This window comes from Sylvia atricapilla, chromosome 8, assembly GCF_009819655.1.
Source record: "Sylvia atricapilla isolate bSylAtr1 chromosome 8, bSylAtr1.pri, whole genome shotgun sequence".
In the NCBI taxonomy this organism is placed as follows: Eukaryota; Metazoa; Chordata; class Aves; order Passeriformes; family Sylviidae; genus Sylvia; species Sylvia atricapilla.
This window is the reverse complement of record NC_089147.1, coordinates 4,486,089-4,502,227: the sequence shown is the minus strand read 5'-3', so window position 1 is coordinate 4,502,227 and position 16,139 is coordinate 4,486,089. Positions and strand designations below refer to the sequence as shown.

At 45.9% G+C, this 16,139-nt stretch overlaps 1 protein-coding gene across 1 annotated transcript in view; it reads left to right on the top strand.

Moving 5' to 3' along the window:
• Positions 1-16,139, top strand: part of LOC136364463 (deleted in malignant brain tumors 1 protein-like) — a 48,658-nt gene that overhangs the window by 11,154 nt on the left and 21,365 nt on the right. The window contains exons 6-17 of the mRNA XM_066324434.1: positions 6,356-6,667; positions 7,646-7,960; positions 8,937-9,251; positions 9,514-9,561; positions 9,951-9,998; positions 10,685-10,996; positions 12,710-12,721; positions 12,852-13,163; positions 13,425-13,472; positions 14,285-14,332; positions 15,019-15,330; positions 15,593-15,640. Coding sequence (XP_066180531.1) covers positions 6,356-6,667; positions 7,646-7,960; positions 8,937-9,251; positions 9,514-9,561; positions 9,951-9,998; positions 10,685-10,996; positions 12,710-12,721; positions 12,852-13,163; positions 13,425-13,472; positions 14,285-14,332; positions 15,019-15,330; positions 15,593-15,640 — 2,130 coding nt within the window. The remainder of the gene's footprint in view (positions 1-6,355; positions 6,668-7,645; positions 7,961-8,936; positions 9,252-9,513; positions 9,562-9,950; positions 9,999-10,684; positions 10,997-12,709; positions 12,722-12,851; positions 13,164-13,424; positions 13,473-14,284; positions 14,333-15,018; positions 15,331-15,592; positions 15,641-16,139) is intronic.

The following is a 16,139-nucleotide window of genomic DNA, read 5'->3' as shown; positions in this document are numbered from 1 at the left end:
ATATGGCCCAACAAGAAGCATCCACCAAGGTTATTGTCACATTCACTGCCAGAAACCCTCCAAATACAGGCAGTTCTGACTGTTGGGGATATTCGGTCATTATGTGACAAAAATGCACGTGTGTCACGTCATGTGGGAAGGGCAGGACTGTTCATACATGGGGTTTCGAGGACATGAGACCCAGGACACCACCCAAATGTCAGACACAGGCACGGCTGGTGTACAGATTGACTTCACCTGCTTTTCCTAAGATGTCTGATATTTAATTTTGTCACTTTCTTAGACTTAAAACTGAACATATTTTTCCTTTTGTGGGCACGAAGCAAAGGAGACTAAAAGTCTGAGTGCTGGGGGCTCCCCTGGCAGGGTATGGCCCAGCTGGTACAACACAAAATTGATAGGGACAGATACAGGAATTGAGGTCCTCCAGAGCATTCCTGGGCACATATAGAGAGACTAATTCTGTTCAAGCTCCATCCTGCAAGAAGTGTATGACAGAAAACCAGCCCACGGATCTATAGCACAGAGTATTATTGTAAGTCTTATTGTTCCTTTGTTAAACTGAAAGACAATGATTGATCAATGAACACAGCGGAGCTTTCTATGGAGTTTAACAGCCCTAAGAGCAACTAGAAATGACAACTCTGATTGAAAAATTGCACAGTTTGAAACTTTTGAAACTTCTGATTGAAGTTGCATAAAAAGCACTTGGGCTTTAATCCAACTGTAACAGTATAATTTATTGCACACTTGTTCCAGCAAGCAGCTGACCACTGAAAAAACAGGTTATTCTTTAATTGAGGCTGATATTCTCATACAAATGTCTTATTCTTATTCAAATGTTTCCTGTGTCTCAAGACTTTTGACTACAGTAAGACAAATTTGATCCTCTGTATTTTATCTCTCTGATAAGTGGTCAAGAGCCAAGGCAAAAGTTCCATTTCTTCCTGATGTGAGAACAGCACAATGGATTGCTGATTTGCTAGCAGCCATGCAGTCTCATAAGTCATGCTTTTTGTGGAATTTTATGGTGCTCTTTTTGAATAAAATTTCCTGCTGCTCTGATCTCAGTGTGTGCAATAGATAAGACAGATAATCTGCGGCACATTTTGAAGACTACATTGGAATTTTAGCCTCTACCAATCAAAGATGACTGTTATTAAGGCATAAGTCCTCATATAATTTAAAAATGTTTACAGGAAGTGCCAGAATTGCTCCAGCAATCAGACACTGGTGAGACCTGGGAAGTAGCCTGATATGTTCACATATGCATGGACCTTGCTAGCAGATTTAATTATTGTGAATACATTTAACCACTGTGCATTTAGTGCTCTTCCATTATTGAAACTCCTTGATATCATCCATGAATTTTCTGTTCACACTGTCTCAAAGCAGCTATGGCTGCATGATCTGGAGATCCTCGTGTCCATGCCCTTGCTCAGAGCAGGGTCAAATGAAAACAAGCTTTTCAGGGCTGATTCCAATTGGAGTGAATACCTTGAAGAATTGAGAAATCTATAAAATTGCTGGGCAACCTCTTCCTCTGCTTCTCCAGTCTCACAGAGGAATGCTCTTTCCTTATGTGTAGTAGGGTTTAGTGTACTTCAGTTCATGCCCAGTGCTTCTCAACCAGCCACCAGGCACCACTGAGATGAGTCTGGCTCTTTTTTCAAGAATCTTGAAGTAGGATTGACCTCATCATCCCCCTCCCAAGGACAGTGTGTGATCACTCCATTGAGCACATGGTATTGTTTTTGCTCTTGTCAGGCAGTCAGGAGCAGTAGAACTGTGAATAGCAATGTTCAGGCTTCCATGTCTTTATTACCATGTGAGTACAATCAGTTGTATTTACCACAGTCCTCCAGTTACTTGCTCTTCTCAGAAATTACTTTAACAGTTCCTGATCCTGTTTCTGGCCTCTGGCCTTTTGTCTTTTTTTCCTCTAGGTGGGCACTGTGAACCTTTGCAGGAAGAGCACTCTTTATTCCCCTTGCTCTACACCCAAGCTGTGTTTTTCTACAGAAGGAAGGTTGGAATACACCAGCAGGAATATTGAGTTACATCCAACTATTGCAGTTTGGTTGTAGCTGGTCTCGTAGCCAAAATGAACAGAGACGTACAGCCTGGACAGGGTGTAATGAAAAGAGTATTAGACCAACAACTGGCCTCTTCCTAGTTCACTTCCATTTCTCCTCATCAGATGAGAACAGAAACAGTAGAAATGCAATATAATGACCCCAGCAGACAGGAGTGTGGGCTGTTGTGCTCCCAAGTCACCTACAACTCCATTAGGACTTCACACAGACCAACCAAGGAAACCAGCTCAACAGGACTTCTGATTTCAATTCAACTTTCTTTTCCTTTTAGAAATTGTATGATTCAAGGCATTGAAGGGAGTCCTGCTGGCAGATGCCTCTGAGGACCATTGCTGTAGATTGAGGGAAGACACTGGTAAACCAGAGCAATCTCAACAGAAGCCCACAGATGAGGTCCACTTAGGGTACATAACAAATAACTGGCATGAATTTACTTTTGATTCCTGACTTAATCTCATTTATGATTTTTGTGTGTGTGGGTACATGTGTGTTCAAACAGCAGGGAAACAAACCTACAGTTTCAAATGGAGAACTAAAGTATCAATATTTATGACACATACAGGATTCTCGGATGGAGAAATTACCAGAAAACCTGTTTTGAATTTGCTGCCTCATCCTGCAGATGTTGCAACCTGCCTAATCAGGCAATTACCCTATTAGCTGTAAATTAATAAAATTAGGATGGTTGAGGCAAAGAAACACATAGGTTCATTGTGCTGGTTCCAAAGGTAAGTCTGGGCCTGCACATACCATTAAGATAACTTAAAAGAAGGGCATATCATGGTCTTCTTGCCTGGCATAGAGTTACTGTTCTTCCAAGTACTACAAATTATCGAGGAAATGGAAACTTTACCACCCCTGTATAATCCTACTGTAAAGATCAGATAATCATAAAAATGTATTGCAAAATAAATCAGATACAGCATGGGCCAGGCTGACCTTGAGAGCCCCAGTCTTTTATCCATGCAGAGTATAAATTCTAACGCTCCCTTTTGCTGGGATCTCTTGACAAGATGGGGACCACCAGGGACTTGCTGTGCTTATTCCTCTTAAATGCAGCACTCCTGGATGCCAGCTCATCTAAGCTACACAAAATATATTCTTCACAAAAAGGTAGGAACAAGTGTGTCTTGCTTTGCTCTGCTGGGTCTATACATGGCACTCTATACAGGCCACTTGAATCAACCCTTTGCAAAGATTCAAAGACAGACTGAAATTAGATAACATCAGGTTGTCTTATATAAAAATATGAACCAATCTCTATCACAATTAAATATTATTTTTGTTATGAGTTAATTGAGTGTGTTATGAAATTATCATTGCTTGGCAGTAGTGTCTTGTAGATAAGCTTGAACCAAATTTAGAAAGAATTCTGATGTGAAAGACTGAGAGACTTTGTTCCTAGAAATCTGTGGGTTTCCGTGTGGAATTATGAGGGATTATGAATGCTTTGGCAGTAATATATATCTGTGTTATAATACTTCAAATTGCATCTTGCAAATGCACATGGAAGCACCCAATACTTATTTAGCCTTATATCATTTAATGGGAGCGCAATAGAAAGTCACAGTTGTTGTGTTGTAGGGTGTCAGGAATTCCCAGGTGTGTGCATTTGACTAACTTGGGACTTTCAGGCATGTGGAATAAAGCCTTGGAGACTGTAGCAGTCTGCAAGTGTGCAAGTACAAAACAGCATTGGGTTTCCTCAGAAACCAATATTTAGTATTGCTAAGGGCTTTCTAAACACTCTCAGTATTTTAAAAAAGCTACAGCAGCAAAAAACCCCCAAAAAACAATCCAACAAATGAACAAAAAGGGTATGGCTCTCACTCCTCTTTCGCAGAAGATTTCTGAAATCTTATGCTCTTGCAAGAAATTTCTTCTGACTCAGATACCTCTTTGTTCACTGTTTTTTTGCAGGTATAAATAAGAAAACAACACCCATTATATCCCTGGGTATATTTTTGATAGAGTGTGCATTGCTAATTTTGCCCACTACTTTCAAAAAGATGGTTCATAATGCTTGAATTATAAAAACAGGAAACAGAAAAGCAAAACCTAATATTTTACTACTAATTTAATCTTTCAGGTAAAACTCTGCTTATAAACATCTGCAAGTAATGTGGTATTTCAAATTAGAAGCATAGATGTAAGGGAGTTCCACAAATATTCTGTGTTACTCTCGCCCAGTCACCGCTTCCAGTAAACTTGGAGTATTTCACTTTATTAGGCTAACAGTAAAACTTCAATGCTTGGTTTATTGACTTTGCAGCAAATTCTGTCCATTCCAGGCAAAATAGACATTAAGAATTGTCACCAAAAAAAGTGAATATAAATCAAAAATCTGAATTATTCTTTTTAGTCTGACCAAACATTAATCCAAACACACACTTTTGAAAAATAAGTTGTCTAACTGATAGGTTTGCCCTCAGTTGGGCCTCTTTACATCCTTTTGAAATTGAATTGAAAAGATAATTTTGTGAGGCTATCACACCCTTGTGGAATATGACATTTCTAATTATCTCTTATTTCTCAGAGATCAAAACTTTGCCCTCCACCCCAGAAAGATGCAACACTCTAGGAGAAACCTACCTCATCTGAATTTGTTGATCACATGTATTGTAAATAGCAGCCCTGTGAAACAAAAAGCCTAAAATAATAGACTCAGGGAATCACAGAATCATAGAACGATTTGAGTTTCAAGGCAACTTCAATAAACTCCTGGCTTAAACTTCCAAAAGGAAGCAGAGGCAGTTTAAGACAGAAGATGCTCTGAGCCACCTGTGACATTGAAAGTTGCCAGTGAAGGGAAATCCACAACATCTCAGCACAATCAAAAAATTAGGACTCATTTGCCAAAAAAAAAAAAAAAAAAAAAAAAAAAAAAAAAAAAAAAAGTGTCTTGAAGATGTGTCCAGAAATTATTGGTTTTCTTGCACCTTCCATGGAAGAACACCTTGAGATTGAGACATTGCTCTCCATCTCCCACGTGACAGCAGCATCCCCACCTGGGAGAAACCTGATCATGCTCCTTCAGCCACCAGGGACTCACCTGCTTCTTTCTCTTCCTTCTCCACAGATGCCATCAGCACTGATACACCAAAGTTAATGTCATCTACTCTTCCAGGTGGGTCTGAATGTGTCCACAGTTTCTGGCCAGTGCTTTTGAGGAGCCAGTCATTTCTGCAGAGTTTGGGGTTTGGTTTTCTCCATGGGGCAGCAGAACCCAGGAAAAGTACATTATAATGAAGCCAAGACTGGCAGTCCTGGGGATCTGAAAATTGTAGAGCAATGCCAAGTCCCCATCCAAGGAAGGTGCCTGTCTGTGGGACTTTGTTGGCTGGAATTAGGTGTGTTTTGGGGATGAGTGCAGGTTAAAGAAATCATCCTGCTGAGATCCCCAGGACAGGGTGGCCCCAATATCCCCAGTGCTGGGAGAAACCTGGCCATTCTTCATTCTCCACCAGAGCCTCACTTCTTTCTCTTCTTCCTCTGCATATGCCACAACCACACCCAGATTAATCTTCTCTGCTCCTCCAAGTGAGTCTGAATTTCTCCTGGGTTTTCTTGCTGCTGCTTCTTTTGGCAGAAACAATTCGTGCCTCAGAGGATGGGGTTTATTCTTCCAGAAGGGAGAGCATGGCTTATGAAAAGCACAGCAAGAATGCAGCTGAGACTGGGAGTTCTGGTGGCTTGAAATCCATAGGGCATTGCCAAGGCCCTGGCAAGGGAGGGCACAGGCTTGTGTTTTTTGTTGGCTGGAATTTGCTGTGCTTTGGGAATGAGCATGGGATTATGTTTTTGGTTGATCCCACAATGAAAGACCACCATGCTGAACTCCCCCAGTCTCTCCATCTGCCATGATACAGGGTGGCACCAACATCCCCAGTCTTGGGAGTAATCTTGCCGTGCTCCTTCATCCACCAGGAGATCACTTGCTACTTCTTCTTTCTTCCCAACAGATGAAACAACCAACCATCAACGAGGGTTAAGGTGGTCCATTCCTTCAGGTGAGTCTGAATTTCTCCACATTTTTTTGGCGATTCGTCTTCGTTGGATAGTCAGTAGGGCAGAGGTCTGCATTTAGTTTCCTCCTTGAGAAGAGGAAAACTATTGAAAAGTGGTTTAATTTTAACACATCCAAGACTGTGAGTGATGGTGGCCTGAATTGTGTAGACCAATGCCAAGGCCCTGACAAGAAAAGGTGTCTTTGTGTTAGAGGTCCGTGAAAAGTTTTCCCTTACCTGTTTCTTTCCCAGATGCCACCGTCAGCCTGGTGAACGGCAGGAACCGCTGCGAGGGTCGCGTTGAGATTTCACACTCTGGGGGCCGAGGCACCATCTGTGACGACGGCTGGGACCTGAATGATGCCCAGGTGGTGTGCAGGCAGCTGGGATGTGGCTCTGCTGTTTCTGCAACATCTAATGCCTACTTTGGACAAGGCAGTGGCAACATCTACCTGGATGATGTCAGCTGTACAGGGTCGGAGTTGTCCCTCTTCCAGTGTGGAAACAATGGCTGGGGCAGCCACAACTGTGGCCACAGTGAAGATGTTGGTGTTGTGTGCTCAGGTACCACTGATTTCACTGCTTGCATACTGGCACACTTCCAGAAAATGTTCCCTCTTGGCTGGAATTCAGGGTGTGTGTTGGTGTTGAATGCAGGATCCTGTTTTTGGTTGGTCCCACCATGAGAGCCCATTCTGCTGACAGCCCTGGGCTCTCCATTGCCCATGTGCCAAGGTGGCAGCAACATGCCCAGCACTGTGAGAAAACCAGTCCTGGTCCTTCATCCAACACGCCACACCTGCCTCTTTCATTTCATCCACTACAGTGGTCACAGGAACAACTACACCCATCTCCACCTTCTCTGCTCCTACAGTGGGTCTAAAATTCCCTTGAGTTTTCTGCCCACTGCTTTTTACATAAATAATTAGTGCCTTGTAGTTTGGGGTTTGATTTTCTCCCGGGGAGACGAGAGGCCAGGAAAAGCAGTTTCACACAGCCAAGGCTGTGAGTCGTGGTGGCCTGAAACTCAGAGAGTGATTCCAAAGCCTTGACGCTGTTTAGGGTTTAAACTTTTTTCCTTTATTTATTCTCTGTATCCATTACACAAATATTTGTAGATTTGTAGCTTCTTATTGTGACTTTGCTACAGCGTTTTCCTAGGCAGGAATTCGAAACTCATTCCAGAATGCCTAGGCTCTCTTGGTACTTTTCCTGGCTACCAAGGCAGAAAAGAAGCTCTGCAGACACGTTTTCATCAAAACAGTGCAGTCCTATCTCAGGCACAGAGGACTTTGCAGGGATTTGGACTGGGAAGGAATTGCATCACTACTTGTGAATATTTTGTGGCTTTTGTGGATATTTCTCCATATCTGCTGGGGAGGTGTCCAACATAGATACAATTATGTATTACACCATATAAGGAAATTGTCCAGAAAGCTGTGTTGTTGCACTTCTAGCTTGAAAAAGGCATCACCCTGGAACAAGAAGGTGCCTTTGTGCTAGAGGTTCCTAACAAGTATTCTGTATCTCTTTCTTCCCAAGGTTCCTCCACCATCAGCCTGGTGAACGGCAGGAACCGCTGCGAGGGTCGCGTTGAGATTTCACACACTGGGGGCCAGGGCACCGTCTGTGATGACGGCTGGGACCTGAATGATGCCCAGGTGGTGTGCAGGCAGCTGGGATGTGGCTCTGCTGTTTCTGCAACATCTAATGCCTACTTTGGACAAGGCAGTGGCAACATCTACCTGGATGATGTCAGCTGTACAGGCTGGGAGTCGTCCCTCCTTCAGTGCGGCAACAATGGCTGGGGCAGCCACAACTGTGGCCACAGTGAAGATGCTGGTGTTGTGTGCTCAGGTACCACTGATTTGACTGCTTGCATATTGCCACACTTTCAGAAAGTGTCCCTCTTGGCTGGAATTCAGGGTGTGTGTTGGTGTTGAATGCAGGATCCTGTTTTTGGTTGGTCCCACCATGAGAGCCCATTCTGCTGACAGCCCTGGGCTCTCCATTGCCCATGTGCCAAGGTGGCAGCAACATGCCCAGCACTGGGAGAAAGCCAGTCCTAGTCCTTCATCCAACAGGCGTCACCTACCTCTTTCCTTTCCTCTCCTCCGGCTGTCACAGGAACAACAACACCCAGCTCCAATTTTTCTGCTCCTACAGTGGGTTGGAAACTCTCTTGAGTTTTCCGGCCACTGTTTTTGCAGAAACAATTACTGCCACAGAGTCTAGGTTTTTATTCTCTCCCGGGGAGACGAGAAGGCAGGAAAAGCAGTATAACGCAGCCAAGGCTGTGAGTCGTGGTGGCCTGAAACTCAGAGAGTGACTCCAAAGCCCTGAGGTTGCTTTGATTTTTGTCTTTTTTCCTTTATATATTCTCTGTCTCCTTTACACATATATTTGTGGCTTTGTGACTTCTTATTGTAACTTTGCTACAGCATTTTCCTAGGCAGGAATCCAAGACTCAGTCCAGAATCCCTAGGCTCTCTTGGTACTTTTCGTAGTTAACAAGGCAAGGGAGCACCTCTTCAAACTTGTTCTTAACAACAAAGTGTAGTCCCATATGTGGCAGAGGGGACTCTGAAGAGATTTGAACTGGGGAGGAATTGAATCACCAGTTGTGGATGTTTTCTGGCTTTTGTGGATATTTTTCCATATCTGCCCTGGAGGTCTCCAGGATAAATGTCCCCATATATTACTTCCAACATGGAAATTGTCCAGAAAGCTGTGTTGTTGCATTCCTAGGTTGAAAAAGGCAACACTCTGGAAGGAGAGGGTGCATTTGTGCCAGAGTCTCCTAACAAGTTTTCTTTATCTCTTTCTACTCAAGATTCCTCCACCATCAGCCTGGTGAACGGCAGGAACCGCTGCGAGGGTCGCGTTGAGATTTCACACACTGGGGGCCAGGGCACCGTCTGTGACGATGGCTGGGACCTGAATGATGCCCAGGTGGTGTGCAGGCAGCTGGGATGTGGCTCTGCTGTTTCTGCAACATCTAATGCCTACTTTGGACAAGGCAGTGGCAACATCTACCTGGATGATGTCAGCTGTACAGGCTGGGAGTCGTCCCTCTTCCAGTGTGGCCACAATGGCTGGGGCAACCACAACTGTGGCCACAGTGAAGATGCTGGTGTTGTGTGCTCAGGTACCACTGATTTCACTGCCTGCATAATGGCACACTTCCAGAAAGTGTCCTGTCTTGGCTGGAATTCAGGGTGTGTGTTGGTGTTGAATGCAGGATCCTGTTTTTGGTTGGTCCCACCATGAGAGCCCATTCTGCTGACAGCCCTGGGCTCTCCATTGCCCATGTGCCAAGGTGGCAGCAACATGCCCAGCACTGGGAGAAAGCCAGTCCTAGTCCTTCACCCAACAGGCCTCACCTGCCTCTTTCCTTTACTCTCTTACAGCTGCCTCAGACACAGATACACCCAGCTCCACCATCTCTACTGATCTAGGTGAGTCTGAATTTCTCATTCATTTTCTGGCCATTGATTTTGCAGAACCATTTAGCGCCTTAGGGTTTGGAGTTTAGTCTTCGCCAAGTCATAGCCGAGCCTGGGAAAAGCACAGCAGAATGCAGATGAAACATAGAGACGTGGGACCCTGAAATTCATAGTGCATTGCCAAGGCCCTGGCAAGGGAAGACATTTATGTGTAGTCTTTGTCTGTTTTGGAATTTGGTGTGTGCTGGAGATGAGTGTGAGGGTATGGTTTTGGTGGACATTACAATGCAATACCACCATGCTGAGACTCTCATGCTCTCCATACACCATTTTACAGGGAGTGGTCTGATCATGTTCCTTCACCCACCAGGATCTCATATGCTTCTTTATCTTCCCTACAGATGTCACAGAGGCAGATACACCCAGCTCCACCATCTCTACGACTTCCGGTGAGTCTGAATACCTCCTGGGTTTTGTGGCAAATGTGTTTTGCAGAAACAATTAGTGCATCTTAGGCTGGGGTTTAGTCTTCTCCATGGCAGAGCAGAGCCTGGAAAAAGAACAGCAGAATGCAGATGAAACGGAGAGACATGGGACCCTGAAATTCATAGTGCATATCCAAGGCCCTGGCAAGGGAAGGCACCTGCATGTAGTCTTTGTTTGTTTTGGAATTTGGTGTGTGTTGGAGATGAGTGTGGGGTTATATTTTTGGTGGATCTCACAATAGGAATATCACCACGCTGGGACTCTCCTGCTCTCCATAAACCATTTCATAGGGAGTAATGTTATGATGGAACCTCATCCACCAGGATCTCATATGCTTCTTTATCTTTCTTTCCTACAGATGAAACAACCACTGACATGTTCAGCTTAATGACCTCTGCTCCTTCAGGTGGGTTTGAATTTCTCCTGGGTTTTCTGGCCACTGATTTTTGCAGAAAGAAATAGTGCCTCAGAGATTGGGGTTTAATTTTCTCTGTGGGAGAGGAGAAGGCAGCCAAAGCGGTTTAACACAGCCAAGGCTGGGAGAAATGGAAGCCTGAAATGTGCAGACTGATGCCAAGGCCCTGACAAGAAAAGGTGTCTTTGTGTTAGAGGACCGTGAAAAGTTTTCCCTTACCTGTTTCTTTCCCAGATGCCACCATCAGCCTGGTGAACGGCAGGAACCGCTGCGAGGGTCGCGTTGAGATTTCACACACTGGGGGCCGAGGCACCGTCTGTGACGACGGCTGGGACCTGAATGATGCCCAGGTGGTGTGCAGGCAGCTGGGATGTGGCCATGCTCTTTCTGCAACATCAAATGCCTACTTTGGACAAGGCAGTGGCAACATCTACCTGGATGATGTCAGCTGTACAGGGTCAGAGTCGTCCCTCTTCCAGTGCAGACACCGTGGCTGGGGCAGCCACAACTGTGGCCACAGTGAAGATGCTGGTGTTGTGTGCTCAGGTACCACTGATTTCACTGCCTGCATAATGGCACACTTCCAGAAAATGTTCCCTCTTGGCTGGAATTCAGGGTGTGTGTTGGTGTTGAATGCAGGATCCTGTTTTTGTTGGTCCCACCATGAGAGCCTATTCTGCTGACAGCCCTGGGCTCTCCATTGCCCATGTGCCAAGGTGGCAGCAACATGCCCAGCACTGGGAGAAAGCCAGTCCTGGTCCTTCACCCAACAGGCCTCACCTGCCTCTTTCCTCTCTTCCCTTACAGCGGTCGCAGGCACAGATACACCCAGCTCCACCATCTCTACTGATCTAGGTGAGTCTGAATTTCTCCTGTATTTCCCGGCCACTGGTTTTTCTATAATCAATCAGTACCCCTGAGGCTGGGGTTTAGTCTTCTCCAAGGCATAGCAGAGCCTGGGAAAAGCACAGCAGAATCAGGGAGAGATGCAGGACCCCAATATTCATAGGGCATATCCAAGGCCCTGGCAAGGGAAGGCACCTGTATGTAGTCTTTGTTTTGGAATTTGGTGTGTGTTGGTGATGAGTCTGGGGTTGATTTTGGTGGATCCCACAATAGAAATACTGCCATGCTGAGACACTTGCTCTTTCCATAAACCATTTTACAGGGAGTTATATGATGATGCTCCTTCATCCACCTGGATCTCATATGCTTTTTATCTTCCCTACAGTCAAAACAACTGCTGACATACCAATATTCATGACTTCTGCTCCTTCAGGCGGGTCTGAATTTCTCCGGGGTTTTCTGGCCACAGCATTTTGCAGAAAAAATATGTAGCACAGAAGCTGGGGTTTAGTCCTCAACACAGAGCAGAGCCTGGGAAAAGCACAGCAGAATGCAGATGAAATGGAGAGACATGGGACCCTTGGAATTCATAGGGCATTGCCAAGGCCCTGGCTAGGGAAGGCATTTATGTGTAGTCTTTGTTTGTTTTGGAATTTGGTGTGTGCTGGAGATGAGTGTGAGGGTATGGTTTTGGTGGACATTACAATGCAATACCACCATGCTGAGACTCTCATGCTCTCCATACACCATTTTACAGGGAGTGGTCTGATCATGTTCCTTCACCCACCAGGATCTCATATGCTTCTTTATCTTCCCTACAGATGCCACAGAGGCAGATACACCCAGCTCCACCATCTCTATGACTTCCGGTGAGTCTGAATACCTCCTGGGTTTTGTGGCAAATGTGTTTTGCAGAAACAATTAGTGCATCTTAGGCTGGGGTTTAGTCTTCTCCATGGCAGAGCAGAGCCTGGAGAAAGAACAGCAGAATGCAGATGAAACGGAGAGACATGGGACCCTGAAATTCATAGTGCATATCCAAGGCCCTGGCAAGGGAAGGCACCTGCATGTAGTCTTTGTTTGTTTTGGAATTTGGTGTGTGTTGGAGATGAGTGTGGGGTTATATTTTTGGTGGATCTCACAATAGGAATATCACCATGCTGGGACTCTCCTGCTCTCCATAAACCATTTCATAGGGAGTAATGTTATGATGGAACCTCATCCACCAGGATCTCATATGCTTCTTTATCTTTCTTTCCTACAGATGAAACAACCACTGACATGTTCAGCTTAATGACCTCTGCTCCTTCAGGTGGGTTTGAATTTCTCCTGGGTTTTCTGGCCACTGATTTTTGCAGAAAGAAATAGTGCCTCAGAGATTGGGGTTTAATTTTCTCTGTGGGAGAGGAGAAGGCAGCCAAAGCGGTTTAACACAGCCAAGGCTGGGAGAAATGGAAGCCTGAAATGTGCAGACTGATGCCAAGGCCCTGACAAGAAAAGGTGTCTTTGTGTTAGAGGACCGTGAAAAGTTTTCCCTTACCTGTTTCTTTCCCAGATGCCACCATCAGCCTGGTGAACGGCAGGAACCGCTGCGAGGGTCGCGTTGAGATTTCACACACTGGGGGCCGAGGCACCGTCTGTGACGACGGCTGGGACCTGAATGATGCCCAGGTGGTGTGCAGGCAGCTGGGATGTGGCCATGCTCTTTCTGCAACATCAAATGCCTACTTTGGACAAGGCAGTGGCAACATCTACCTGGATGATGTCAGCTGTACAGGGTCAGAGTCGTCCCTCTTCCAGTGCAGACACCGTGGCTGGGGCAGCCACAACTGTGGCCACAGTGAAGATGCTGGTGTTGTGTGCTCAGGTACCACTGATTTCACTGCCTGCATAATGGCACACTTCCAGAAAATGTTCCCTCTTGGCTGGAATTCAGGGTGTGTGTTGGTGTTGAATGCAGGATCCTGTTTTTGTTGGTCCCACCATGAGAGCCTATTCTGCTGACAGCCCTGGGCTCTCCATTGCCCATGTGCCAAGGTGGCAGCAACATGCCCAGCACTGGGAGAAAGCCAGTCCTGGTCCTTCACCCAACAGGCCTCACCTGCCTCTTTCCTCTCTTCCCTTACAGCGGTCGCAGGCACAGATACACCCAGCTCCACCATCTCTACTGATCTAGGTGAGTCTGAATTTCTCCTGTATTTCCCGGCCACTGGTTTTTCTATAATCAATCAGTACCCCTGAGGCTGGGGTTTAGTCTTCTCCAAGGCATAGCAGAGCCTGGGAAAAGCACAGCAGAATCAGGGAGAGATGCAGGACCCCAATATTCATAGGGCATATCCAAGGCCCTGGCAAGGGAAGGCACCTGTATGTAGTCTTTGTTTTGGAATTTGGTGTGTGTTGGTGATGAGTCTGGGGTTGATTTTGGTGGATCCCACAATAGAAATACTGCCATGCTGAGACACTTGCTCTTTCCATAAACCATTTTACAGGGAGTTATATGATGATGCTCCTTCATCCACCTGGATCTCATATGCTTTTTATCTTCCCTACAGTCAAAACAACTGCTGACATACCAATATTCATGACTTCTGCTCCTTCAGGCGGGTCTGAATTTCTCCGGGGTTTTCTGGCCACAGCATTTTGCAGAAAAAATATGTAGCACAGAAGCTGGGGTTTAGTCCTCAACACAGAGCAGAGCCTGGGAAAAGCACAGCAGAATGCAGATGAAATGGAGAGACATGGGACCCTTGGAATTCATAGGGCATTGCCAAGGCCCTGGCTAGGGAAGGCATTTATGTGTAGTCTTTGTTTGTTTTGGAATTTGGTGTGTGCTGGAGATGAGTGTGAGGGTATGGTTTTGGTGGACATTACAATGCAATACCACCATGCTGAGACTCTCATGCTCTCCATACACCATTTTACAGGGAGTGGTCTGATCATGTTCCTTCACCCACCAGGATCTCATATGCTTCTTTATCTTCCCTACAGATGCCACAGAGGCAGATACACCCAGCTCCACCATCTCTATGACTTCCGGTGAGTCTGAATACCTCCTGGGTTTTGTGGCAAATGTGTTTTGCAGAAACAATTAGTGCATCTTAGGCTGGGGTTTAGTCTTCTCCATGGCAGAGCAGAGCCTGGAGAAAGAACAGCAGAATGCAGATGAAACGGAGAGACATGGGACCCTGAAATTCATAGTGCATATCCAAGGCCCTGGCAAGGGAAGGCACCTGCATGTAGTCTTTGTTTGTTTTGGAATTTGGTGTGTGTTGGAGATGAGTGTGGGGTTATATTTTTGGTGGATCTCACAATAGGAATATCACCATGCTGGGACTCTCCTGCTCTCCATAAACCATTTCATAGGGAGTAATGTTATGATGGAACCTCATCCACCAGGATCTCATATGCTTCTTTATCTTTCTTTCCTACAGATGAAACAACCACTGACATGTTCAGCTTAATGACCTCTGCTCCTTCAGGTGGGTTTGAATTTCTCCTGGGTTTTCTGGCCACTGATTTTTGCAGAAAGAAATAGTGCCTCAGAGATTGGGGTTTAATTTTCTCTGTGGGAGAGGAGAAGGCAGCCAAAGCAGTTTAACACAGCCAAGGCTGGGAGAAATGGAAGCCTGAAATGTGCAGACTGATGCCAAGGCCCTGACAAGAAAAGGTGTCTTTGTGTTAGAGGACCGTGAAAAGTTTTCCCTTACCTGTTTCTTTCTCAGATGCTACCATCAGCCTGGTGAACGGCAGGAACCGCTGTGAGGGTCGCGTTGAGATTTCACACACTGGGGGCCGAGGCACCGTCTGTGACGACGGCTGGGACCTGAATGATGCCCAGGTGGTGTGCAGGCAGCTGGGATGTGGCTCTGCTGTTTCTGCAACATCTAATGCCTACTTTGGACAAGGCAGTGGCAACATCTACCTGGATGATGTCAGCTGTACAGGCTGGGAGTCGTCCCTCTTCCAGTGTGGCCACAATGGCTGGGGCAACCACAACTGTGGCCACAGTGAAGATGCTGGTGTTGTGTGCTCAGGTACCACTGATTTCACTGCCTGCATAATGGCACACTTCCAGAAAGTGTCCTGTCTTGGCTGGAATTCAGGGTGTGTGTTGATGTTGAATGCAGGATCCTGTTTTTGGTTGGTCCCACCATGAGAGCCCATTCTGCTGACAGCCCTGGGCTCTCCATTGTCCATGTGCCAAGGTGGCAGCAACATGCCCAGCACTGGGAGGAAACCAGTCCTGGTCCTTCACCCAACAGGCCTCACCTGCCTCTTTCCTTTACTCTCTTACAGCTCCCTCAGACACAGATACACCCAGCTCCACCATCTCTACTGATCTAGGTGAGTCTGAATTTCTCATTCATTTTCTGGCCATTGATTTTGCAGAACCGTTTAGCGCCTTAGGGTTTGGAGTTTAGTCTTCTCCAAGTCATAGCAGCGCCTCGGAAAAGGACAGCAGAATGCAGGTGAAACAGAGAGACTTGGGACTCAGAAATTCTTGGGGATTGCCAAGCCCTGGGAAGGAATGGTTTCTGCTTCTGTTCTGTGTTAAACTGATTACAGATTTAAATTTTCAGTGTATCTAAGATTATGTTTTTGTTGATCCCACCATATGTGAGCATTCTGCTGAGATCTCCAGGGTCTCCACTCCCCAAGTGACAGGCTGGCACCAACATCCCCAGGGGTGGTAGAACACATTGCCATGCTCCCTTGTCTTCCAGCGCCTCACCTGCTTCCCTTTTTTTTTGTCAGATACAGTCACACGCACAGCCCCTGTTACAAATCCTCCAGGTATATATGTTTAAATTTTTTTTTTCCCATTTCTCCACTCCACTACTCT